The 19,189-nt window shown below is 34.4% G+C and overlaps 1 protein-coding gene across 5 annotated transcripts in view; it reads right to left on the bottom strand.

Annotated features, from left to right (window-relative positions):
* CD36 (CD36 molecule) overlaps nucleotides 1–19,189 on the bottom strand; it is a 75,751-nt gene that overhangs the window by 27,451 nt on the left and 29,111 nt on the right. For 2 of the 5 annotated variants that reach the window (XM_043588703.1, XM_043588702.1), the window contains exons 2-3: nucleotides 3,560–3,653; nucleotides 2,868–3,073 (exon numbers count right to left, since the gene is read on the bottom strand). In XM_043588703.1, the coding sequence (XP_043444638.1) occupies nucleotides 2,868–2,987 (120 nt within the window). In that variant the 5' untranslated portion in view covers nucleotides 2,988–3,073; nucleotides 3,560–3,653. Of the gene's footprint in view, nucleotides 1–2,867; nucleotides 3,074–3,389; nucleotides 3,512–3,559; nucleotides 3,654–10,964; nucleotides 11,328–16,308; nucleotides 16,361–19,189 lie in introns of those variants that run through there. The other 3 variants (XM_043588701.1, XM_043588700.1, XM_043588704.1) reach the window with 3 other exon arrangements.

The following is a 19,189-nucleotide window of genomic DNA, read 5'->3' as shown; positions in this document are numbered from 1 at the left end:
ACTCTTTTTATTGTAGGATCATACTGCACAAGACTGTGTATCATCTAGTCTCTGCCTTCAGATTGTCTAGGTTTGGGAACTGACTCCTTTTGGCCACATGAGTTGGCAAGTAGATTTAAGGTCTTGTGACTAAAGTGGGTACAATAAGAGGATCTCATAGATATCTGCAAAGATTAAATGAATTAGTATATATGAAGCTCTTCACAGCACTAAATAAATGGAAGCCATGTGATATGAATCGTTAAATGCAGGTTTTGTTATCTCTTATACCTACCAGGAAAGATCCACCAACCACTACTGCCTTTCACATGGCCAATTAAATATTCTTCTTCCTGATGTTCAAAGCTTCATATATTTTACCCCATGTTGTTTTTCTAATCATCTCTTTTGTAGATCCCATATTCTGGGCACATTTGATATGTTCTTCCTTCCCTTTTTACAGCACTTAGTTGCATTTCACACCTTTTCCTATAATATTCTTCAGCCCTCTGATGCCTTTATGACAGCCCTCTTTTGAACTTCCAAAGTCTTATCCTTTTTGAAAATCCAACAGTTTCACGTTTCGGAAGTGATCAAATGTTTTGAGACTTCTCTTTCTAAATAGCAAATTCCCATATAATACCCTAGTTTCATGGTTCTTTATGTTTTGGTATACTATGCTTTCCCCTGGTTAAATTTTATATTTGTTGAAGTAAAAAAATTATTTTACTCTCTGTCACTATATAAAAGTAAATTTTTTGACATCTCAAAACTCTTATTTCCTCATGAACAACTATTATGAAGTTAGAGATATACATTAGACAGTTAAAATAGATGTTAGCTCTTTGCACATGATTGAACAGAAAAACTATCTGTACTAATACTGTTGAATGAAGAAGAAAAAGATAAGTGAACAATATTCAACTACTGGACACCATCTGTGTGTTGGGAAAAAACAGTCTAAAATGCTGTGTAGTGGGAGATTATTGGGAATTTCCATTCTGGAGACTTTTCCAGAAGATAAATTATAGCCTGAGTGTTAGTACAGATAATGTATCTGTTCTTTCTCCACAGAAGGCCCAGAAGGGAAGCAGAATTTATAGAATAGGAAGAGTGCTGTGCAATGGAGCTCCAACTCACATGGTTACATAAGCCCCACCTCACCAGCATCTGCCTGTCTCTGTTGAACTGTATCATGAATAATAGCAAGAAAACTGGACATTCCAAGGGAGGGGATGACATTCAATTTCTATCTATATTTATATTTATGTATATATAAATAATATATAAACATACATAATATATAAATCTATATTATTTATATATTATATATATATATATATATATATAATATATATAAATAAAAATATCTGTATGCATCTTCTCCCTTTATCTGGCTTCTCAACCCAAGCACAGCCCCCCATATTCTGCCTGGAGTTTTCCTGTAAACTGAAGGTATGTGGACCCATGTCATCTCTGTCAAATGCTAAGCAAGTAGAGCTGGGGAGAGGCAGAGGGGGGTGGGGCAGAGGATCAAAAGCAGTCTCGGCGCTGACAGCAGAGAGCCTGATGTGGGGCTCAAACTCATGAACTATGAGATCATGACCTGAGCCAAAGACAGTCGCCTAACCAACAGAGCCACCCAGGTGCCCCTACAATATATTTTTAAAGTTAAATGCATGGGGTTGAAGATTTACAATCTGTTAGCGAAAGATAAAAATGCTTATGTTATTATTGAGTAAATACATATATATGTGTATGTATGTGTGTATATATATATATATATATATATATACGTGTGTGTGTGTGTGTGTGTGTTTGTGTATTAATGTCTTAGTATCAAAGATAGGACAATAGGATGTTATTGAGGTAATGGTTCCTATCTATCTGTCTATCTGTCTGTCTATCTATCTATCTATCTGTCTATCTATCTGTCTATCTGTCTCTGCCAGGGCATTGACATCTAAGCAGGCTGAGAGCTGAGGCCAGCACTCAGATAGGTTTTACTTGGGTAGGATTATGTGTAAAAAACCTGAGCATACTAGCCCTGGGGCAGGATACACACTCTCAAAGTTCACAGTTATCCCTGTTCTTATGTTATCTTGTTCTTGGAATGTTCTTAGAAGCGTCACTTTTTTTTTTTTTTTTTTAAACCCTGTCTTCAAACTCCTGAAGCTGATTCAATTTGCCACCCACTGATTTAGGACTTCAGCAAATCTGCTTCTTATTCTAGTCTTCCTACTCTCTCTCAGTTCAAGTCGGTGAGTGTGAAGCACAATAGAAGGAAGGGAAGTGGAAGATGAACTCTACTTTGTTGTGCAAAGCCTGGCTATTGAACCACTCTAGTTTTTGTTAAAACTACAGTCAACTCATTTCATTTATGCTGACATTTGTCCTATATAACATTTCCGGAAGTATTTTGGCAGAATCAGTATAAATGTTTATAAATAGGAATGTTTATAAAACAATATTATGTTATTACATATATTATAAAAAGCAACAGTTTACCAAATAAAAAAATTATACCAGCCTTACCAAAGATTCCTGTTTCATTATTAAACACAATTTTAAATTTATATATAATACACAAAATACACATACTTATTTCTCGTTCAAAAGCTCATCAATATAGTCCTTAGGCACAATGAAAAACAATTATTTCTACTAACTTGTACACTTCTAAACACCTTTGATGAGAATTTGGATATTATACTTAAGATAGTGATGCATTCATGTTAAAAGTACATTATGCTTTTAACATTTCTCAACTGTGTGAAGTTGTAATGGCTCATAATCACCTTTGTATTAAAGATACAAAGTTGCCAGTTACCACGAAATACAAATGACAAGAAATGAATGACAAGAAGTATCCTTTAGAATACTTGTACCTTTTTGATTGTCCTCTCAATAAGCATGTCTCCGACTGGCATCAGAATGCCTCCAAACACGGCCAGGACTGCACCAATGACAGCACCAGCGATGAGCCCACAGTTTCGGTCACAGCCCATTTTCTTAATCGGGGGAGAAATTAAGGTTCAGCACCTGCTTCTTTCAAGCTCCCAGGTCTGATTAGGTGATTTCCAGAGGTCTGGTCCTAGTATTAGAAAGAGATCATAAAACAGAAGCTTAAATACCAGTACAAGAAGATCAAAGTACAGAGAAAACACAACTGAACAAGCATTTAGCCGGTTATGAATAAATAATTTTTGTTTGATGAAACTGACTTTCTAGGTTACGTCCTCTCCTTTCTTTCTTTTCACTATTTACCAGTGGAAGAAATAAAGAACATTGTCATATAGAGTATTTCTTTAAAATTCCCCTCTTTTAAAATTTTCTTCCTATGGATGATTAACACTGAAATCTTATCTAAGGAGAACTTGCTTACTGTACTTTCTCCCTCATCTACCTACCCTCAGCCCAGGACACTTAGATGCATCTTTGCTCTTTATCTGGCTTCTCCACTCAAGCACAGCCACCCACATCTTGCCTGGAGTTCTCCTGCAAACTGGAGGTTTCCTGACCCATGTCTTCTCTGTTCAGTGCTAAGCAAGTATGGTAATAGACGGTGTCTTTACTATACCTTATTCACAAGTATACAGCAAGATACAAATTTTATAGGAAATCATCTGAGGAGTCTCAGAAAGAATTAATTCTTCTAATCATTTGTAAGCTATCTGTTAAAACAAAACAAAACAAAAAAACATGGTTACAGTGGGAAAATACATTGTCAGTAAATTAATACCAGAATATTGTCTAATAACACCAAAATTATAATCACTATTAAAAAAAATCTTTCATGAATACTGAGCTCATACTTGAATTTTTTTATAGTGTTAAAAACAAATATTTTAAAGAATGTACTTTCAATTTCATTGTTAATAATTGGCTTTTGAATACACTAAAGGTGGGAAGAATTTAAAGAAGATACATAATGAATGTAAAGGATGTTTAATGATAGGCATTTCTTTGCTACTAGTCTCACAGGGTTTTTTTGTTTTTGTTTTATTTTTACATATGAAACTGCAACATTATTTATTTTGTCATCATGAACATTTGATTCACACCAATTCTGTTAAAATCAACTAATTTGTGCCAGTGTGTATTTCCACTATTCAGTCTTATTTTTGGTATCTTTCTATACAGTATGTGGCTACTTCATAAAGATTGAAAGAAAATGATTAATGAAATGAGTGGATTCTATTTTAACAAAGTTAATAAGAATTTATTACTTCTAGGATTTTAGAACACCTTCATATTTTGGTTGTAACAGTATTTTTTTAAATGGGGCTGACCTGACGTTGATAAAGAACCAAAATGTGCTTTGTAGCTTGTAAACAAAAATTCCCTACTTTATTGCCCAAGGCCATGGAAAACATAAATGCCAACAGAATGGAGACTATAGATAAAAAAAGAGAGTCACATGCCAATTATTACTGTCAACACTGTAAATGTAATAACAAAAATTCTACTTTGTTATGGTCTCAGATTTTCCCTCCACAGCTTTGTTCCAACAGAAGTGCCACTCTTAGGATATTCTTAGTACTTATTTCCACTGGAAGAACCGTTTAGTTTTTCAGGAATATTGCTTGCATAGCTAAGAAAATAAGGAAAATTAGACTTTTCCTCAATATTGTGAAGATAAATGTTACAGAGTTTTCCCATGACAATTTTATTTATTTCTCTTTACCCTTTCTTATCTTCGTGATCTCCCTTTACCCATGCCTTCTATCTAGGATACTTCCACTGTAAAGGAGGATAAACTGAATTCATTCACACCGAGGTTCTAGCAGCTAAGAAGTGTGAATACTATTAATATTACACGTTTTTGGGGTTTTTTTCCCAATGTAAAAGGACCATCTATAAGCTGTCTAAACAAGTAATTTGGTTTTCCTATGGACTTCCGTATCTCACTGAGCAAGTGGTGTTTGCTTTGTATTAATTGTTTGGAGATGGCGTGTGAGGAACAGCTTTCCTTGCCCTCTGAAATCATGTAACATGCTACCCATCTGGGTGGTCTGTATACTATGGACAAATAGTCATATCCAAGGGAGCCAATTAAGTAATCATTGGCTGAATCATCATTTCAGACACCATCCTCTATGTCTCATTTACAAGTTATACCTAAAGTAGTAATCAAGACACGGATCTAATAACGTAGTGTAGTTAAGACCAGTAGACTAGTAGATTAAACCAAAAATTGATGTGATACTACTCTCTTGCCAGATGACAATGGGAAAATCACTTCATCTTTTAGGACTTGAATTTCCTCATGTGTAAAATAAGATGCTAGGATGAGATCGGCAGTTTTTAATTTAAGTAGCTGAATCAGTTCTTCAGATTCTTACGTGGAAGACCAACAGGCAGAGTGACTGTGGAGTACAACAGTGGTGGCAACCCTGTGACCTTGATTCCCAGCCTGGTCTCCCTACTCCCACATGACATACTCCTTTCTTTGAGGAAGCTCTATGAGAATCTCTGTAGAAATCTATGGCTTTGCAAAGCCAATTAAAAATTGGGAAAGGAAATCCCCAGAGTCAAATTGCAGTTTTCTTTATATGGTATCATGAATCTATTTTTTTTAATGTTTTTAAATGTTCATTTTTGAGACAGAGAGAGAGAGAGAGAGAGAGAGAGAGAGAGAGAGAGAGAGAGAATGAGCAGGGGGCGGGGGCAGAGAAAGAGACACAATCTGAATCTGGCTCCAGGCTCTCAGCTGTCAGCACAGAGCCCAACACAGGACTCGAACTCCCACCAGATCATCACCTGAACCAAAGTCAGACCCTTAACCAACTGAGCTACCCAGGAGCCCCTCATGAATCTATTTTTAAAAAGCAACTGAAGGGGCATCTAGGTGGCTCAGTTGGTTATGCGTCTGACTCTTGATTTCGGCTCAGGTCATGATCTCATGGTTTGTGAGATCAAGACCCTCATTGGGCCCTGCGCTGACAGCAAGGAGCGTGCTTGGGATTCTCACTCTCCCTCTGTCCCTTCTCCACTCATGCTTTCTCTTTTTCTCTCTAGCAAAATAAAAACATAAAAGAAACCACTCAAGTATTAAATTTCCCTTTTGGAAAATTATTTTATGTTCTATATAAATATCACTAAAAAACTTCACTCCTATAATGTCATTTGCAACTCTGACATATGGAAATAAAATGATTTAAAAATTACAATTCTATGGCTGCTAAATATTTTGTGCATTTATCTGCCCTTTTCCAGATTAGGTGCCATAACCTAGTTGTGAATTGGACTTCTGCCAGAATTATTCTCCTTTATTCAAGTAGCCCATGTACTACAGAGGAAAGTTTCTGCAAGGGGCAAAGAGTCCCAAGAATGTCCACTGGAGGACTCAGGCAACAGCACATGTTGTCCAATACTTCCCTCTCTAAACCTGGAAACTCATGATTATGACTTCTGAGGACCCTGAGCCCCAGGCCTGTCAAGTAATGGTCATGCCTGGGTCCTACATAGGCTCTGTCTGCTTTAAACTTAAAACTGAAGTGATATAGTGTATCCATCCCACTGCTGTTGAGTCAAGCCCATCAGAAAAAAGAAGTATCCAGTAACTTATTCTGTTGATCATGCCATTAGTTATTGGAATAACACTGGTCTGGATGATATATAAGCAAAGCTGTAAGTATTAATCTAACATCACTTCACACATGTACTAATAGTTTTGAGAGAGACTGCGTTTATGTATTTCTTTCAAATTTTTAACTGATTGACTCACTTTTGTTACTTTGTTGTAAGTTTCCAACTTTTTCCCCTAATAATACGTAAGATATGCGACATTACTTGGGTTCATTATCCTTCAGTGCCTTGAAACCATGAGTAATGAAGTATTGTTATTAAACTCCTCCCTTAGCTTTATGCTTCATATTATTAAATTTAGTTTTATTCACCTAGGCAAAGGAGGACCCAACACATCATGTAAGACACACGCTGACTACGTAAGAGAAAAGTTCAGGTTACAGCACATTCACCAGTTTTTTCCACCCATGTTTATCTTCAGGGAAAAATAAAAAAAGTGTCGTTTGTCCCCATTCTCCTCTCAAATTTGGTAAGGCTTGTAAATTTGTGTCTTGTGAACTTGGTTTTCTTAATAACAAATTCCTTACATATTAAAATAGTAATTTATTTCACTTGCTAATTTTGGATTGCATTTTATTATTTATTGTTATTTCTCCTTCATAGGAATAGACAAGACATCGAAATCTGCAATAATTTACTTCTTGTTTCAAGTAAATAAATTTAGAAAGCAAAGAATCATCACAGGTACAGTAAAGAAAAACCAATTGCTGAGATTTGTATAAAGCAGAGAAAAGAAAAAAAAAGGCATATTTTAAAATATCACTTATCACATACCTAGGCTCTATCACCTGGAGCCTAGAGGGAGATCAGCTGTATCCTATCAGATTATAGATTATAAATCCTATTCCTTTTGTAGAATTTGTGAGTGTATTTTATTCCCTTGGGTTATCTTTGAAAGAAGGAAAAAAGGGTACTTTTTTTTCTTTACTTTTTTGTTGCCAAATCAGTGGAGTGTTTCCAGAATGAATTTATGAGCATTATGTCTTTCCATTATGTTGGAAACCTGGTGGTAGAAACTTGAGAGACTGAGCTATAAGAAACCTTTCCAGTAAATAGGTCAGAAAATCAGAGAAAATTCTTAGAGAATCTGTAATTCTTCCCATGTGTGATTAAAGCTGTATTCCTTGGGAAACTCCACCCAGAAAAGGCATGACCCAGAGGTAAATTTTCTGGGATGTAAACTGCAAAACTTGAAAAAGCTTCAGATTACAAAAGTATTTGTACCATAAATGAATGCCAGGGCCAGGATGACATTTTCTTACTCATGAGTGAGTATCTCAGATTTCTTATTCTATCCATGAACTTTCCCCCCACATTTTCTTAGAATTGAAAACCAGACCACACACTTCTGTTTTCAAGCACACACACATTACACTGTTCTTTTGATACACAGCCTTCTTTACCTAATAAATACAGTATCTGCCCACAGACCCCATTTTTGGAGTTTTGAGGGGTGATTAATTTAACAAGTTGTGTATAAATGATGAAAGTTAGCTTTCAGAATTAAATTCCTTTTCACTTTCTGGCCCTACACTGTAACTAGGTGTGTTTACAAAGCCATGGTTTCCTAGACATGAGTAAGATGCAGATTCAAATCCCAGCAATTTGTAATGGGTGTAAATCAGTAATTTAAATCTGGTTGCATTTCATCATGTGGAAACAGAAGGCCATTAGGTCAGTTCTTTATAAACTTCTGTTTAGAGACAGAATTCTTTACATGAAATTCCAACATATAAGCAGAAAACCTCTTCTGATAAAAGGGAGCAGGAACTCTGTGGCCCTTTCCCCTTCGTGTCACACTTCACTTGGGTTCTGAGTAATCCTCACAGGACTCAAGGGCTCTGCAGAAGACTCTTAAATAACTAGATGAGAAGTTCTCTCATATCTTTTCTTATTGAAGTTACCACAGTCCTTTTTTTTATCATATTAGAATAGGTGTAGCTAAAAATACACAATAGAACAAAATTATAAACATCTATAATATGAAACAATAAGATACATCACTAAATTATACTTTTAAAATATTACAATTTAAAACTTGGTGGTAGTCTTAAAAAATTAAAGCAGTAAGTATATTGTACTTCATGTATCATACTAAGGATCCTTCTAGAAACAAGCCTGTCTTTTGGAGTACTTGATTACAGGGATTACTATAGGTTTGAAATGATTCTCTTTGATTCATGTTGGTTTAAATAAGATTGTCTAGAGCTCTTCTTGATCCTTGAACCTCAGACAGGAATGCTTTTTTTTCCCACCCCAAATTATAGTATAAACAGTAAGATAGCATGTCATATACAATAGTTCAGATTTTGGAATTTGAAGTCAAGTGATTTAGGTTCAGTTTTGGGTCTTAATAGCATAGTTTATCTGTGGCTTAATTTTCTCTAAAATGCTATATCACTCAACAGATAAGGTTGTAAGGGGCGCCTAGGTGGCTCAGTTGGTTAAGCGTCTGACTTCAGCTCAGGTCATGATCTCACAGTTCATGGGTTCGAGCCCCAAGTCGGGCTCTGTGCTGCCAGCTCAGAGCCTGGAGCTTGTTTCAGATTCCGTGTCTCCCTGTCTCTCTGCCCCTCCCCTGTTCATGCTCTGCTTCTGACTCAAAAATAAATAAACATTAAAAAAAACCTTTTTTTTAAACATATAAGGTTGTGAATGCCAAATAAAAGTAAATGATATTAGTATAAAATTCTTATCATAGGAAATGTTATTTTGATATGTTATCATGAAATATTATTTTGAACAACCTTACTCTTACTATTATACGGTGTAGTGTTATTTCATATTGGTCAAATATTTTTTTAGAAATCTAATAAATACGTATAGTTTACACGAATGATTATTTGCAAAACACATAGATTACAATAAAATCTGATGAAATTATTTATTATTTATGTATATAGGAACTTAGAGTATCACCCAAATGGAGAGGCATCTGCTAGCTTAGAAGATGCTATTTGAAACTTTTAGCCATACCTTGGGCCAGTGAACTAAAACAGCTTACAATTAAATCAAAATATAGTTACAGAATTCCTTCAGAAACAAAAAATCCACAAGATTCAAATGTGTTGGAGTAAACATGCCCAAACGTTTTCATAAAAAATAAGGGAGGCAATTAGAAATTCTAAAATTTCCAGTACATTCTGCCCACATGTTTTCCAGTTGTAATTATGATATTCTTCCTGAGCTAACCTGTTAGCTGATGGTTGTGTATTTGATTCATCATTGTTTTGGTTTAATCGTGTTTCTAGTAAATAAAAATTTTCCTCATATTTTTTCTCATAAAACCCAATGGACCACTGGACGCTGAATAACAAAACTTTTTAAAAATTTCATTTTGGTTGTTTGTGAGCCAGTATTGATAAAAGCAATGTTTATTTTAGACCCAAAAGACGTTACTAACTTAAGACCACATAGAAGAGGACTGAAAAGTACATGCAAACATTTTTAAAACATCTTTCACTATGTTTCTTGGTGATTCTAGAAACTGTATAAGATTTACTCCAGAGAATTTATGCCATTTACAGTTATATATGAATTAACTTACTGTAATTAATTTGAAACTTGTAATTTTTCTAGAGTGATTTATCCTTTATTTAAACTTGGTATCAACATTCAAGGAAATAATTTGCTGAAATTTATAAGCTTCCTAAATAGTCAAAAGTATTAGTTTTGGTTTTTATTTTCTCACCAAATTTTATATAATTTATACTAATTAAATCTAGAATCATTACTTGCAATATAACTTACCATTCCCAGTAGTAATTATAGTATCTTTTTCATTAGAAAAAAATACCTAACAAGAACATATCCAAAATACATATTATGTTTAACCATGTTACAAAGTCAGGTTCACGAAAACTTAATGCAATTCAGATAAAAATTTAAACACAGTAATGACTCTGAAAAGTAGTTACTTTTCAGTAGTTAATTGCATACTGGAAAGCATATTGCCATGAGTGGCAAATCATTTATAACTAATGTATTATATTTGTTTTATGATAATTTTTTATTATTAATTTAAAAATCAGGTATAAATAGCCTATGTGTACAATGAAAGTTTTACAATTTCAATTGGATTAAAACTCATTTTTAAATATTAAAAAGTAAAGGTTTATAGCAGGCATAAGATTTTAAACATCAAAAATAAAATGTCATTGACCATTAGACAAGGTTTTAATATTTTTTAACATAAAATGTAGAAAGATTAGCAACTTGGAAAACAACACAAACCCAATTTTTAAATAATGACTTGGAAAAAAAAGAAACAAAACAGTTACAAGCTTTTTGTTGTTACTGTTTTACAACTTCTTAAGAGGGTTTATATAGTAGAGTCATCTATCATTTGGGACATAGAAATCTTTTCTGTTAAAAAAAAAAAGCATATGACTTACCTTTAAAAAGGCTAAGAAGGATTTTTCAATCAAATGCTCAAACATTTGAACAGACGGTTCTTAGTAGGACCAAATGGTATTCTGCAGAAAAACCCTACACTGAAATCCTCATTACATAAAGTGTGTGAGTTTAAATATGCTTAAAAAAAAAAAAATCCAATCCCAGTATGTGGTTTGTTGCCAGAGGAATTAGGAAAGAAAAAAAAAAACCACACACACACACATATCACACTACTGTTATGGCTTTTACTGGGCTATTTTTATGGTCTGGTGAGGACCCATTCCCTATATCTGAGATACTCAGCAGACTTTTTTTTTTTTGGCCATTCTCCTATCCAAGTAAGTCAGAGGCCAGAGAAACAAAAGGAAATGACTTGCTGCGCTGCCTCTATGTATTCTGTTTTACTGCACAATCATTATTCCAGATGACGAATAGGGTTCTGGGGGTGGAAACTATAAACTGGGAAGGATTAGCAGTATCACTTCTTTGTCATGACTTAGCTTACAAAACTTCATAATGTTGAATTAAAATGTACCTAGCTATACAGCATTAATTTGACGTGCATAAAGACTAAGAATTTTGAAAACAATTGGAGATACTATCAACAAAGATGACAAACCGACTTTAAAAAAGGAAATAGCATATTGTTTTAACTGGAAATTCTTAACTGTTCATCATTTTCTGTTAGTTTTACAGAAGTTTCATGAGCAGAGCAAAATATCCCTATAAAAACAAAAAATTAAATTTCCCTTAAATTTCTTCAGCCAAAATACAACTATTAAACAGCATTTAAACATATTACATCTAAGATGACCTTTTAATGTAAAAAACAGCATAAACATAAGTTACTTTAAAAGAAAGGTATTATTTTAAAACCTAATAAAAATAAAAAGCCTGTGGGGGGAGACCGTCAATACCAAGAACCCTTTCTTGCAGAGAAATTCTCAAAATCATGTAAGAGAGATCAAAATCTTTAGACAGCTAAACTGTCATCTATCAGACAGGGCAGCTGAATAAATGTCTCAAAGTCAACCTTGAAATAAAGTAAGCTAACAATAACAGGCAGAAATATATTTAGTCCATTAGATCATATTTAAACCAGTTCTTATCATTGGATTGGTCATGTGGCCCCTTCTGAGTATGTGGTGAATCTTTTCATTTGTTAGCAGTGCAATACAACTGGAAAAGGATTCAAAGTTCTGTTTTTCCCTCAGGCATTACTTTCTTTTTCCAAGGTATTTTTACTGACACATTTATTTAAAAATTAATACTTAGATATTAATACTTTAGATATATTGGGATTTTTTTTTTTTTCAAATTTTACACCACTTAGTCAGGATCAGGTAGAAATGGCCTTGGACAATTTCCATGTGATTTATGCTACTCATTTTAAAAGAATAACTTACACAGATTTCAGGTAGCTTGAAAAGAGGATTTCTCTAACTGTGATCTCTGGTATTGGCTGTATTAGCAAAAAATGTAGAAAAAGGCTATTTTAATGAATATCTCGATTAAAAACATCTATTTTATTGTATTGAAGCTGCTTTGATATATTTTCTTCTCAACTTTAATTCAAACACACTTAACACCCCCACCCCCTGTATGAAAATTGAGAAATAGCTCACCAACACAGGAGTTCAGATAGTACCTATTTTAAAGAACATATTTTAAACATATTGAAAGGATCATTAAATTATGATGAAATTATGAACACTATTAGAGAAAGACATTTCGTAAAAAATACAAGCACAATACATGCTTTAAGTTGACACTGAACTTACTTGGATCACTCATCAGTAGCCTAATGCCATCCAAACCCTCTGACTGTCTCTGGAGAGGAAAATGTCACACACTCCCAAGAGCAGTCCAAAGAATCAAATGTACATTCCCAGAGGCAGCTGTGTTCAATCCCATAGACAGCAGTTCCTGAGGAGCTTTCTGAGTCTCGTGTGGTAATACCCCGAGAGGGCACAGCTAAGTAAAATCTGCAATCATTTCTCTAGATTTGAGCAAAATATATACCTTAAACAACAAGGCAGAAAAATGCTGTACCCATTTCAGAGTAAAGAATGTTGAGGTTTTCATTTTATAAAGCTTACATACCCACAGTATTTTGAAGAGATATATTTTATATGAGAGTACCCCTTGCCTTATGTAAATCCACTGCAGCACTACATACATCTAGTATAATGAAGGATAAAACTTTCAACATAATGAAGTCAGCTTAGACACAGTTTTTTGGGAACCTTTCTTTTGCGAGAGACCACATAGGGTTTGGACCCAGACAGACAAGTGAATCCTGATGTTACTGGGCAATGGTTGTATTGAGTGGGGGTTGGGAGTTCAATGACTACTCTTATTTTTCTTTTTTTTGGAAAAAAGTGGGCAAAACTAACTAAGAAGGTCATAATATGAACTAAGTGAGGGCAGTTGACAGGAGCCTGATTACTAGACACTCAACGTCAAGCCCCTTCCATTCTTTTCTCCCTTCTGGTTTATTTTCTTCAGATTACAGAGCACCATCAGCCATCTACTAGGCTATCTGTTTGGTCCTGTTTTTGCATCTGCTAGAATGTTGTCTCCATGAGGAGGGGGACATTTGGTTGGCTCACTGCTGAATCCCCAGAGTGCAGGCCAGGCTCATGGCTGGTAACCGGTTAAGTAAATGGACACACGCAACAACTGTCATAACCATAATAATATCTAAAACGGAGCGAGAATGGCCAGAAGTCAGACGTTACTATGTTGGCTGTGTGTACCACAAATATTCAATGGTTTGATTGGGATGAAGAACATCTGCTTGGAAAGTCAATGGAGCAGAGTGTGGCTTTGGAATTCATCACTTCCTAAAGTGTGTTAAGGTTGCTAACTACTTCCCCTCTCTTAGTTATCATGGATCTAATCTGTTGTAAAGACTGACAGTGAGAATATAAAGGGTTCATATGTATAGTTAGTAAATATTTGCTATGGTGATGATTAGCCATTAAGCAAATGTTTATTTTAGGGACTTTATTAAACTAATATGGACAAATAAAAAAGTATTGAAAATTATAAAATTCTCCCCTACCCCCTATAGTTTTATGAATTTTCAATTTACATTCTTATGTATATGGGATCATTCATACACCAAATCATACTTTCTGAAACTTGACTCTTCTCCTATTATGTGCGTTGGAGATATTCTCATGTTTTAGATAGAGTTAATGTGCTTTTTCCATCATTGAAAAATATTCCATACTAACAGGTGTATTGTCTTTTAAATAACCAATCTCCTATTTAATGGACATAGTTTTATTTCCAGTTCTTTGATCTTGCCAAAAAATGCTAAAAATTCCTATGTAGTTTTTAAAATTTTTGAGTATAGCTGACACACAAAGTTAGTTTCAGGTGTATGACATGGTGATTCAACATCTATGTTATGCTGTGCTCACCGCAAGTGTAGTTCTCAGCTGTCACTGTATGACGCTATTACAATATCATTGCATGCATACATAGTTTTGTTTACCTGTTCTAGGACACCAATAAACAGCAGTAAGTGAAATTGTTAGTGTGTACTAACAATGTGTGAGAATGCCTGTCTACACTGTTTTATACTGAACTTTAAGTTTCTAACAAGTACTTTTTTATTGGTAAATATTCAATTGAATGAAGTTGAACCTATTTTCCCAAGTATATTGGCCATTTCTATTTTAAAATACTCGTGATAATATCCTTGTTCATCTTTTTTTTTTCTTTAAATTTGTTTGTCCTTTCTTTGTTAATTGGTAAGGAACCAACCAGCCTTCTGCATTTGACAAAAAAAAAATCTTTTTTACTATTTTCATTGTATTATTATATTACTACAATTTAAAACTTGTATGCCATTAACTTTCACAGTAATTTCCTTTTAAATATAGTGTCATGCTTTCAAAGGCTCTCTTTACTTCAGAAGTATTAAATATAATAAAACTTCTTTTAGCATTTGTATGGTTTACAAAATCCTTTGTAACAGTATTTTTTAGAGAAGCTGATTCATGGAATTTAACACTTACGAAGTAAAAGAGGAAGAGTAAAGTAAATTGAATGACAAATATTGCAACATATTTGAGAAGCAGATGATAGATGAATCGTAAGAGTTCTAGAGGAAGGGTCACATGGCCTGAGTTCTGATCACATTATTAGTAACAGCAGGATTTGTGAACTCAGTAAGTAACACACAGTCATTGTATTTCTGATTTTCTTTCTTGCCAAAGAGGATCATCATACAGAGTCCATCTACACCCTCAAGCTGCAGATCAAATCACATCTTAGGTTTACCTAATTTAAATCTGTATGCAGCTTCTGTTAGGAGATGGAACTTTTTAAGTGATTTTTTTTTTTTTTTTACAGTTCAGGAAATGAAAAGAAGAATCTTGATATAATACACATTGCATTTGTGGACTGTATGGATAAGCAATGACTTATAAATTATGATGATGATATAATAAGGGGGTTGACACATACTGGAGGCTTACTATCTGTCAGTTGTTGAACTAAGTATTTCACCTGTGTTACCTGTTGACCTATCATACCACCCGTTGGGCTCCTTAGACAACTAGAGTAGGTCACAAAGCTAGTATCAAGGATTAAATCCCAGAGAGACTAAGTGAAGAGCCTATACTCTTTTCTGAAAGAAAAAAAGCAGATAAAAAGTTCTTGAACAATACCTAATTTTACATACTTTTCTCAACACCTTTGTACAAATTGAGAAACAATTTTAAATAAATTGATGTTACACTGAGAAGAAAATGATATCTAATCATAACAAAGAATCAACAGTGAACATATTCTGTAAGTAGTAACAGAATTATTTTGAAATTAAATCCTTCTAAAGATGTGTAAACTATCTCAAAACATTAGTTACCAGTGTCAAACTGTAAGTAAAGTTTGTTTTATCACTTTAATCCTTGGAAATAACTAACCATAGAGATTGATGTGCACATATTTATGCACATGTATACACACGTGTGTGTGTGTGTGTGTGTGTGTGTATAAACATCTATCATTTTCAATTGCTACCTTATTTGTGAAAGTATGAAATCAATGGCATGCTTTACCTCTATTCTATGGTGAGGAAGGACTTAACATGCAGGAACAAAAATAAATATATATGTACATAACTAAGATATAACAGTATAATGTAATGCCAGTAAAACTTGAGAGACTAAAATACAGGCTTCTAAGATGGCCTTTAAAGAGAATTTCAAGGACATTAATAAAGGATAGGATATCAGGGTAACTAAAGTTTAGACTTAAACCATGTGATCTAATAAATTGAAACACAGGACACAAACATACTGAATTAAAATTATAAAATAAACTTACCCATATGTTTAATAGAAGCCATAGTAGGAGCTGTGTGTGAAAGAGATTTAACAGAGAGCACCTCTGTATATGTGGACAGTGCTCACGTGGGCAGGGCCAAATCAATATGTAAATTTCACAGGCCATCTAAAAATGTTGACAGACCTAATCTTTACTTGAACACTTTGCAAAGCTGACTCAACTCTCTAAGGGGAAGTAGAGTAAGTCAACATTTAAATGATACTACGAAACATAAGGACATGGTATGATCAGCATAGTTGTCAGGGTAATTTGTATTCATACAGTTGATGGGATATTATTTGGGGGAAAACCAGAAATATTCAGGTAAAGTGATAACAAGGCCTGAAAACATGGCATGGTGAAATAGTAGGAAAAAAAGCACAATAATCAATAAAGAAAACAAGCAGTTAGTTAACAAATGCCAAATTTAAAAAGGTTGAGAAAAAAATATAATCAATGAATTTGAAATTTCACAGGACAGGAAAAATGTAAAAAAAAAAAAACCACTATTCAATTGAAATACAAAAAAAAAAATCAAAACAAATTTTTTCATTAAGAAAAGTAACCTAAGATATTCCCTGAAGTGGGGTCTTAAAAATTAAATAAATAAAATAATTTTAAGAGGGGTTAGGGACATCAGTTTACATTTGCTTTAGCTCATGGCTTGATCAAAAGGATGTACTTTAAAATCCTAAAATGTCAGGTTTTTTAACTCTGTTTAAACACCAGTAAAAAGCTGAAGTGTGTGATGAATATATAAAAACAAAATACATTTAATCAAAGAAAAAAGATGGATAATGAGACTCAAAGTGATTTATTCCATTTAATGGAGACATGCTAATCACACTAGAGACAATGAAAAACCTAATTATATGGACATCCGTGTCATCTGACAACCTGTTACCTTAAGTTTAAAGATACACACTTGGACATCAGATTCCTACAAGACTTAGGTACACATACTGTATGCACGTGTGCATGCACGCATGCGTGCATGCGCCCACACACACTCTTCTTCAGGGACATAGAAGGAGACCGACCTAATTAGGTTTCTTTTTAAAGATAGAAAAAAAAAAAAGGTTTCTAAGAAACATGTTATACAATAATTATTTATTTAAAAAATCACTACACAGGAAAAACTATGTTCCCGATACCTTTCTTTTTCTGTTTGTTTGAAGTGGGATAAACCCTGCATCTGAGTGACCCGGCATTTTAAAGAAACATAAAACAGTTTGTGGACCATCATTGCCCAGGTTGGTTCTTAGTGGGCTTAAGGGAAGGGTTTGCCCTTCAATGAGCCTGAGTTTTCTGTCTTCAAAGAGACCAGCAAGTTTGGTTTAGAGTGTTACTTATCAAATGAACTCCTTGGAAGAACTTGAAATAAATTCTTAAAATTTCAAAGAACCCATAGGATTCCAAGAGCGAACATTTTACTTTAAATGTATTTTTCCGTTTGAATAAAGCTTCATGTTGTTTGTAAGAAAAACAAACAAAAACATTGAAAATATATACATGTAAAATTTTCAGAAGCAAATGTTTACCCGGAAATGTTATGGATCATTTCAATCACTTTCTTTACATATTTCAATGGGCATATTCCAGATGCCATAAACATTAGAATCCAGACAGAATAAAAAGTGGTACACCAGCACTCTATGTTGCATGAGACAGATAGATGAATTCAGAATAATTCTAAAATGTCAGAATCCTGAAACTGTCCTCTATGTGTCTCTGTGATTGCTGGGTACCTGCTTACCTGAAAGAAATTGCAACATATCAGAGGTAGAGTGAAACCTTCCCTTTGTGATCTCCATACTTCAGTTTTGAATCATAAAGAAGTTTGACTTGCCTATTAAACTTCATTACTTTAGCAGCAACTTTCGCAGCAGCATTAAACCTTGCTTTGCAATATAGGGCACTGACAAGGGAACTGATAAAGGAATTGACCTTGTGGTAACTGTACTAGGGTAGGTTTAGGTGGGTTCAGGCAGCATCAGCAATTATCTCTGCAATTATCGGTCATCCTTGAGCTCGCCAGCAAGCAACCAAGGACTCAAAACCTGTTTATCATGACCATCCCTTTCAGATTCCTGAATGTCACTCTTGTCTTTTGTTCTGAGGTTGTGATTCAAGGAACCAATAGTAGGTTATGGAGTCTGAATTGCTACAGAATGTCCCTCATACATGACTGAACTAGTCCTGCTAGTTTTGCTCTGCTTGATTAGCTCACTTGTCCTCAGGACAACTGGGACACAACTGTTTTCTTGGCTATTAGGGCCCAAGGTCTCTCGGTTGTGTTATTTAGGTAAGCAAAGTATCCTCCTCCACGGTGCCTCCAGTTCATGGGTAAAGGTACGTATGTGAATTGGAGTGCTTATATTATCTGAGTGGGTTTCAGTGGACTCTGTGATGCTCCTTTTGTTAAAGAGCACAGTGCTTTCCTGTTCAGGGTGAATGCTGAGAATATTCTTGTTTTCCCAAACTGCATGTACAAGGCTTGAAGCAGCATCCTCCATGTGTTCCAAGGACTAAAGAACATTTTCTGGATATGATCCAGGAATGTTGCTAGGCCTGTTTTTCCTCTCATTTTCTACAACTCCACAGGGAAAACTGGGTCATCACAGTAGGCTGGCGAAAAGAAGGCTACTGTGAGTAAAATTGGGAGGTGAAGTAAGTCCATAAAAGCATGTAAAACCATACCATTTCATGAATTAACTCAAAATTAAAAACCATTACAGTGTTTCCTATGTTATAAAGAGGCATGTCACAAAATACTGTTTTTATAGTAAGCCTCCGTATAGACTCCTCTCTTTCACATGCTTCTTTTCTTCCTTGGTTACCCTATGTGTATCTGTCCTGGTTGATTTCTATTTGACTATTT

The sequence above is a fragment of the Prionailurus bengalensis genome, chromosome A2, assembly GCF_016509475.1.
Source record: "Prionailurus bengalensis isolate Pbe53 chromosome A2, Fcat_Pben_1.1_paternal_pri, whole genome shotgun sequence".
Lineage (NCBI taxonomy): Eukaryota > Metazoa > Chordata > Mammalia > Carnivora > Felidae > Prionailurus > Prionailurus bengalensis.
The sequence above is the reverse complement of the archived record's forward strand: the minus strand, read 5'-3'. Positions and strand labels throughout refer to the sequence as shown.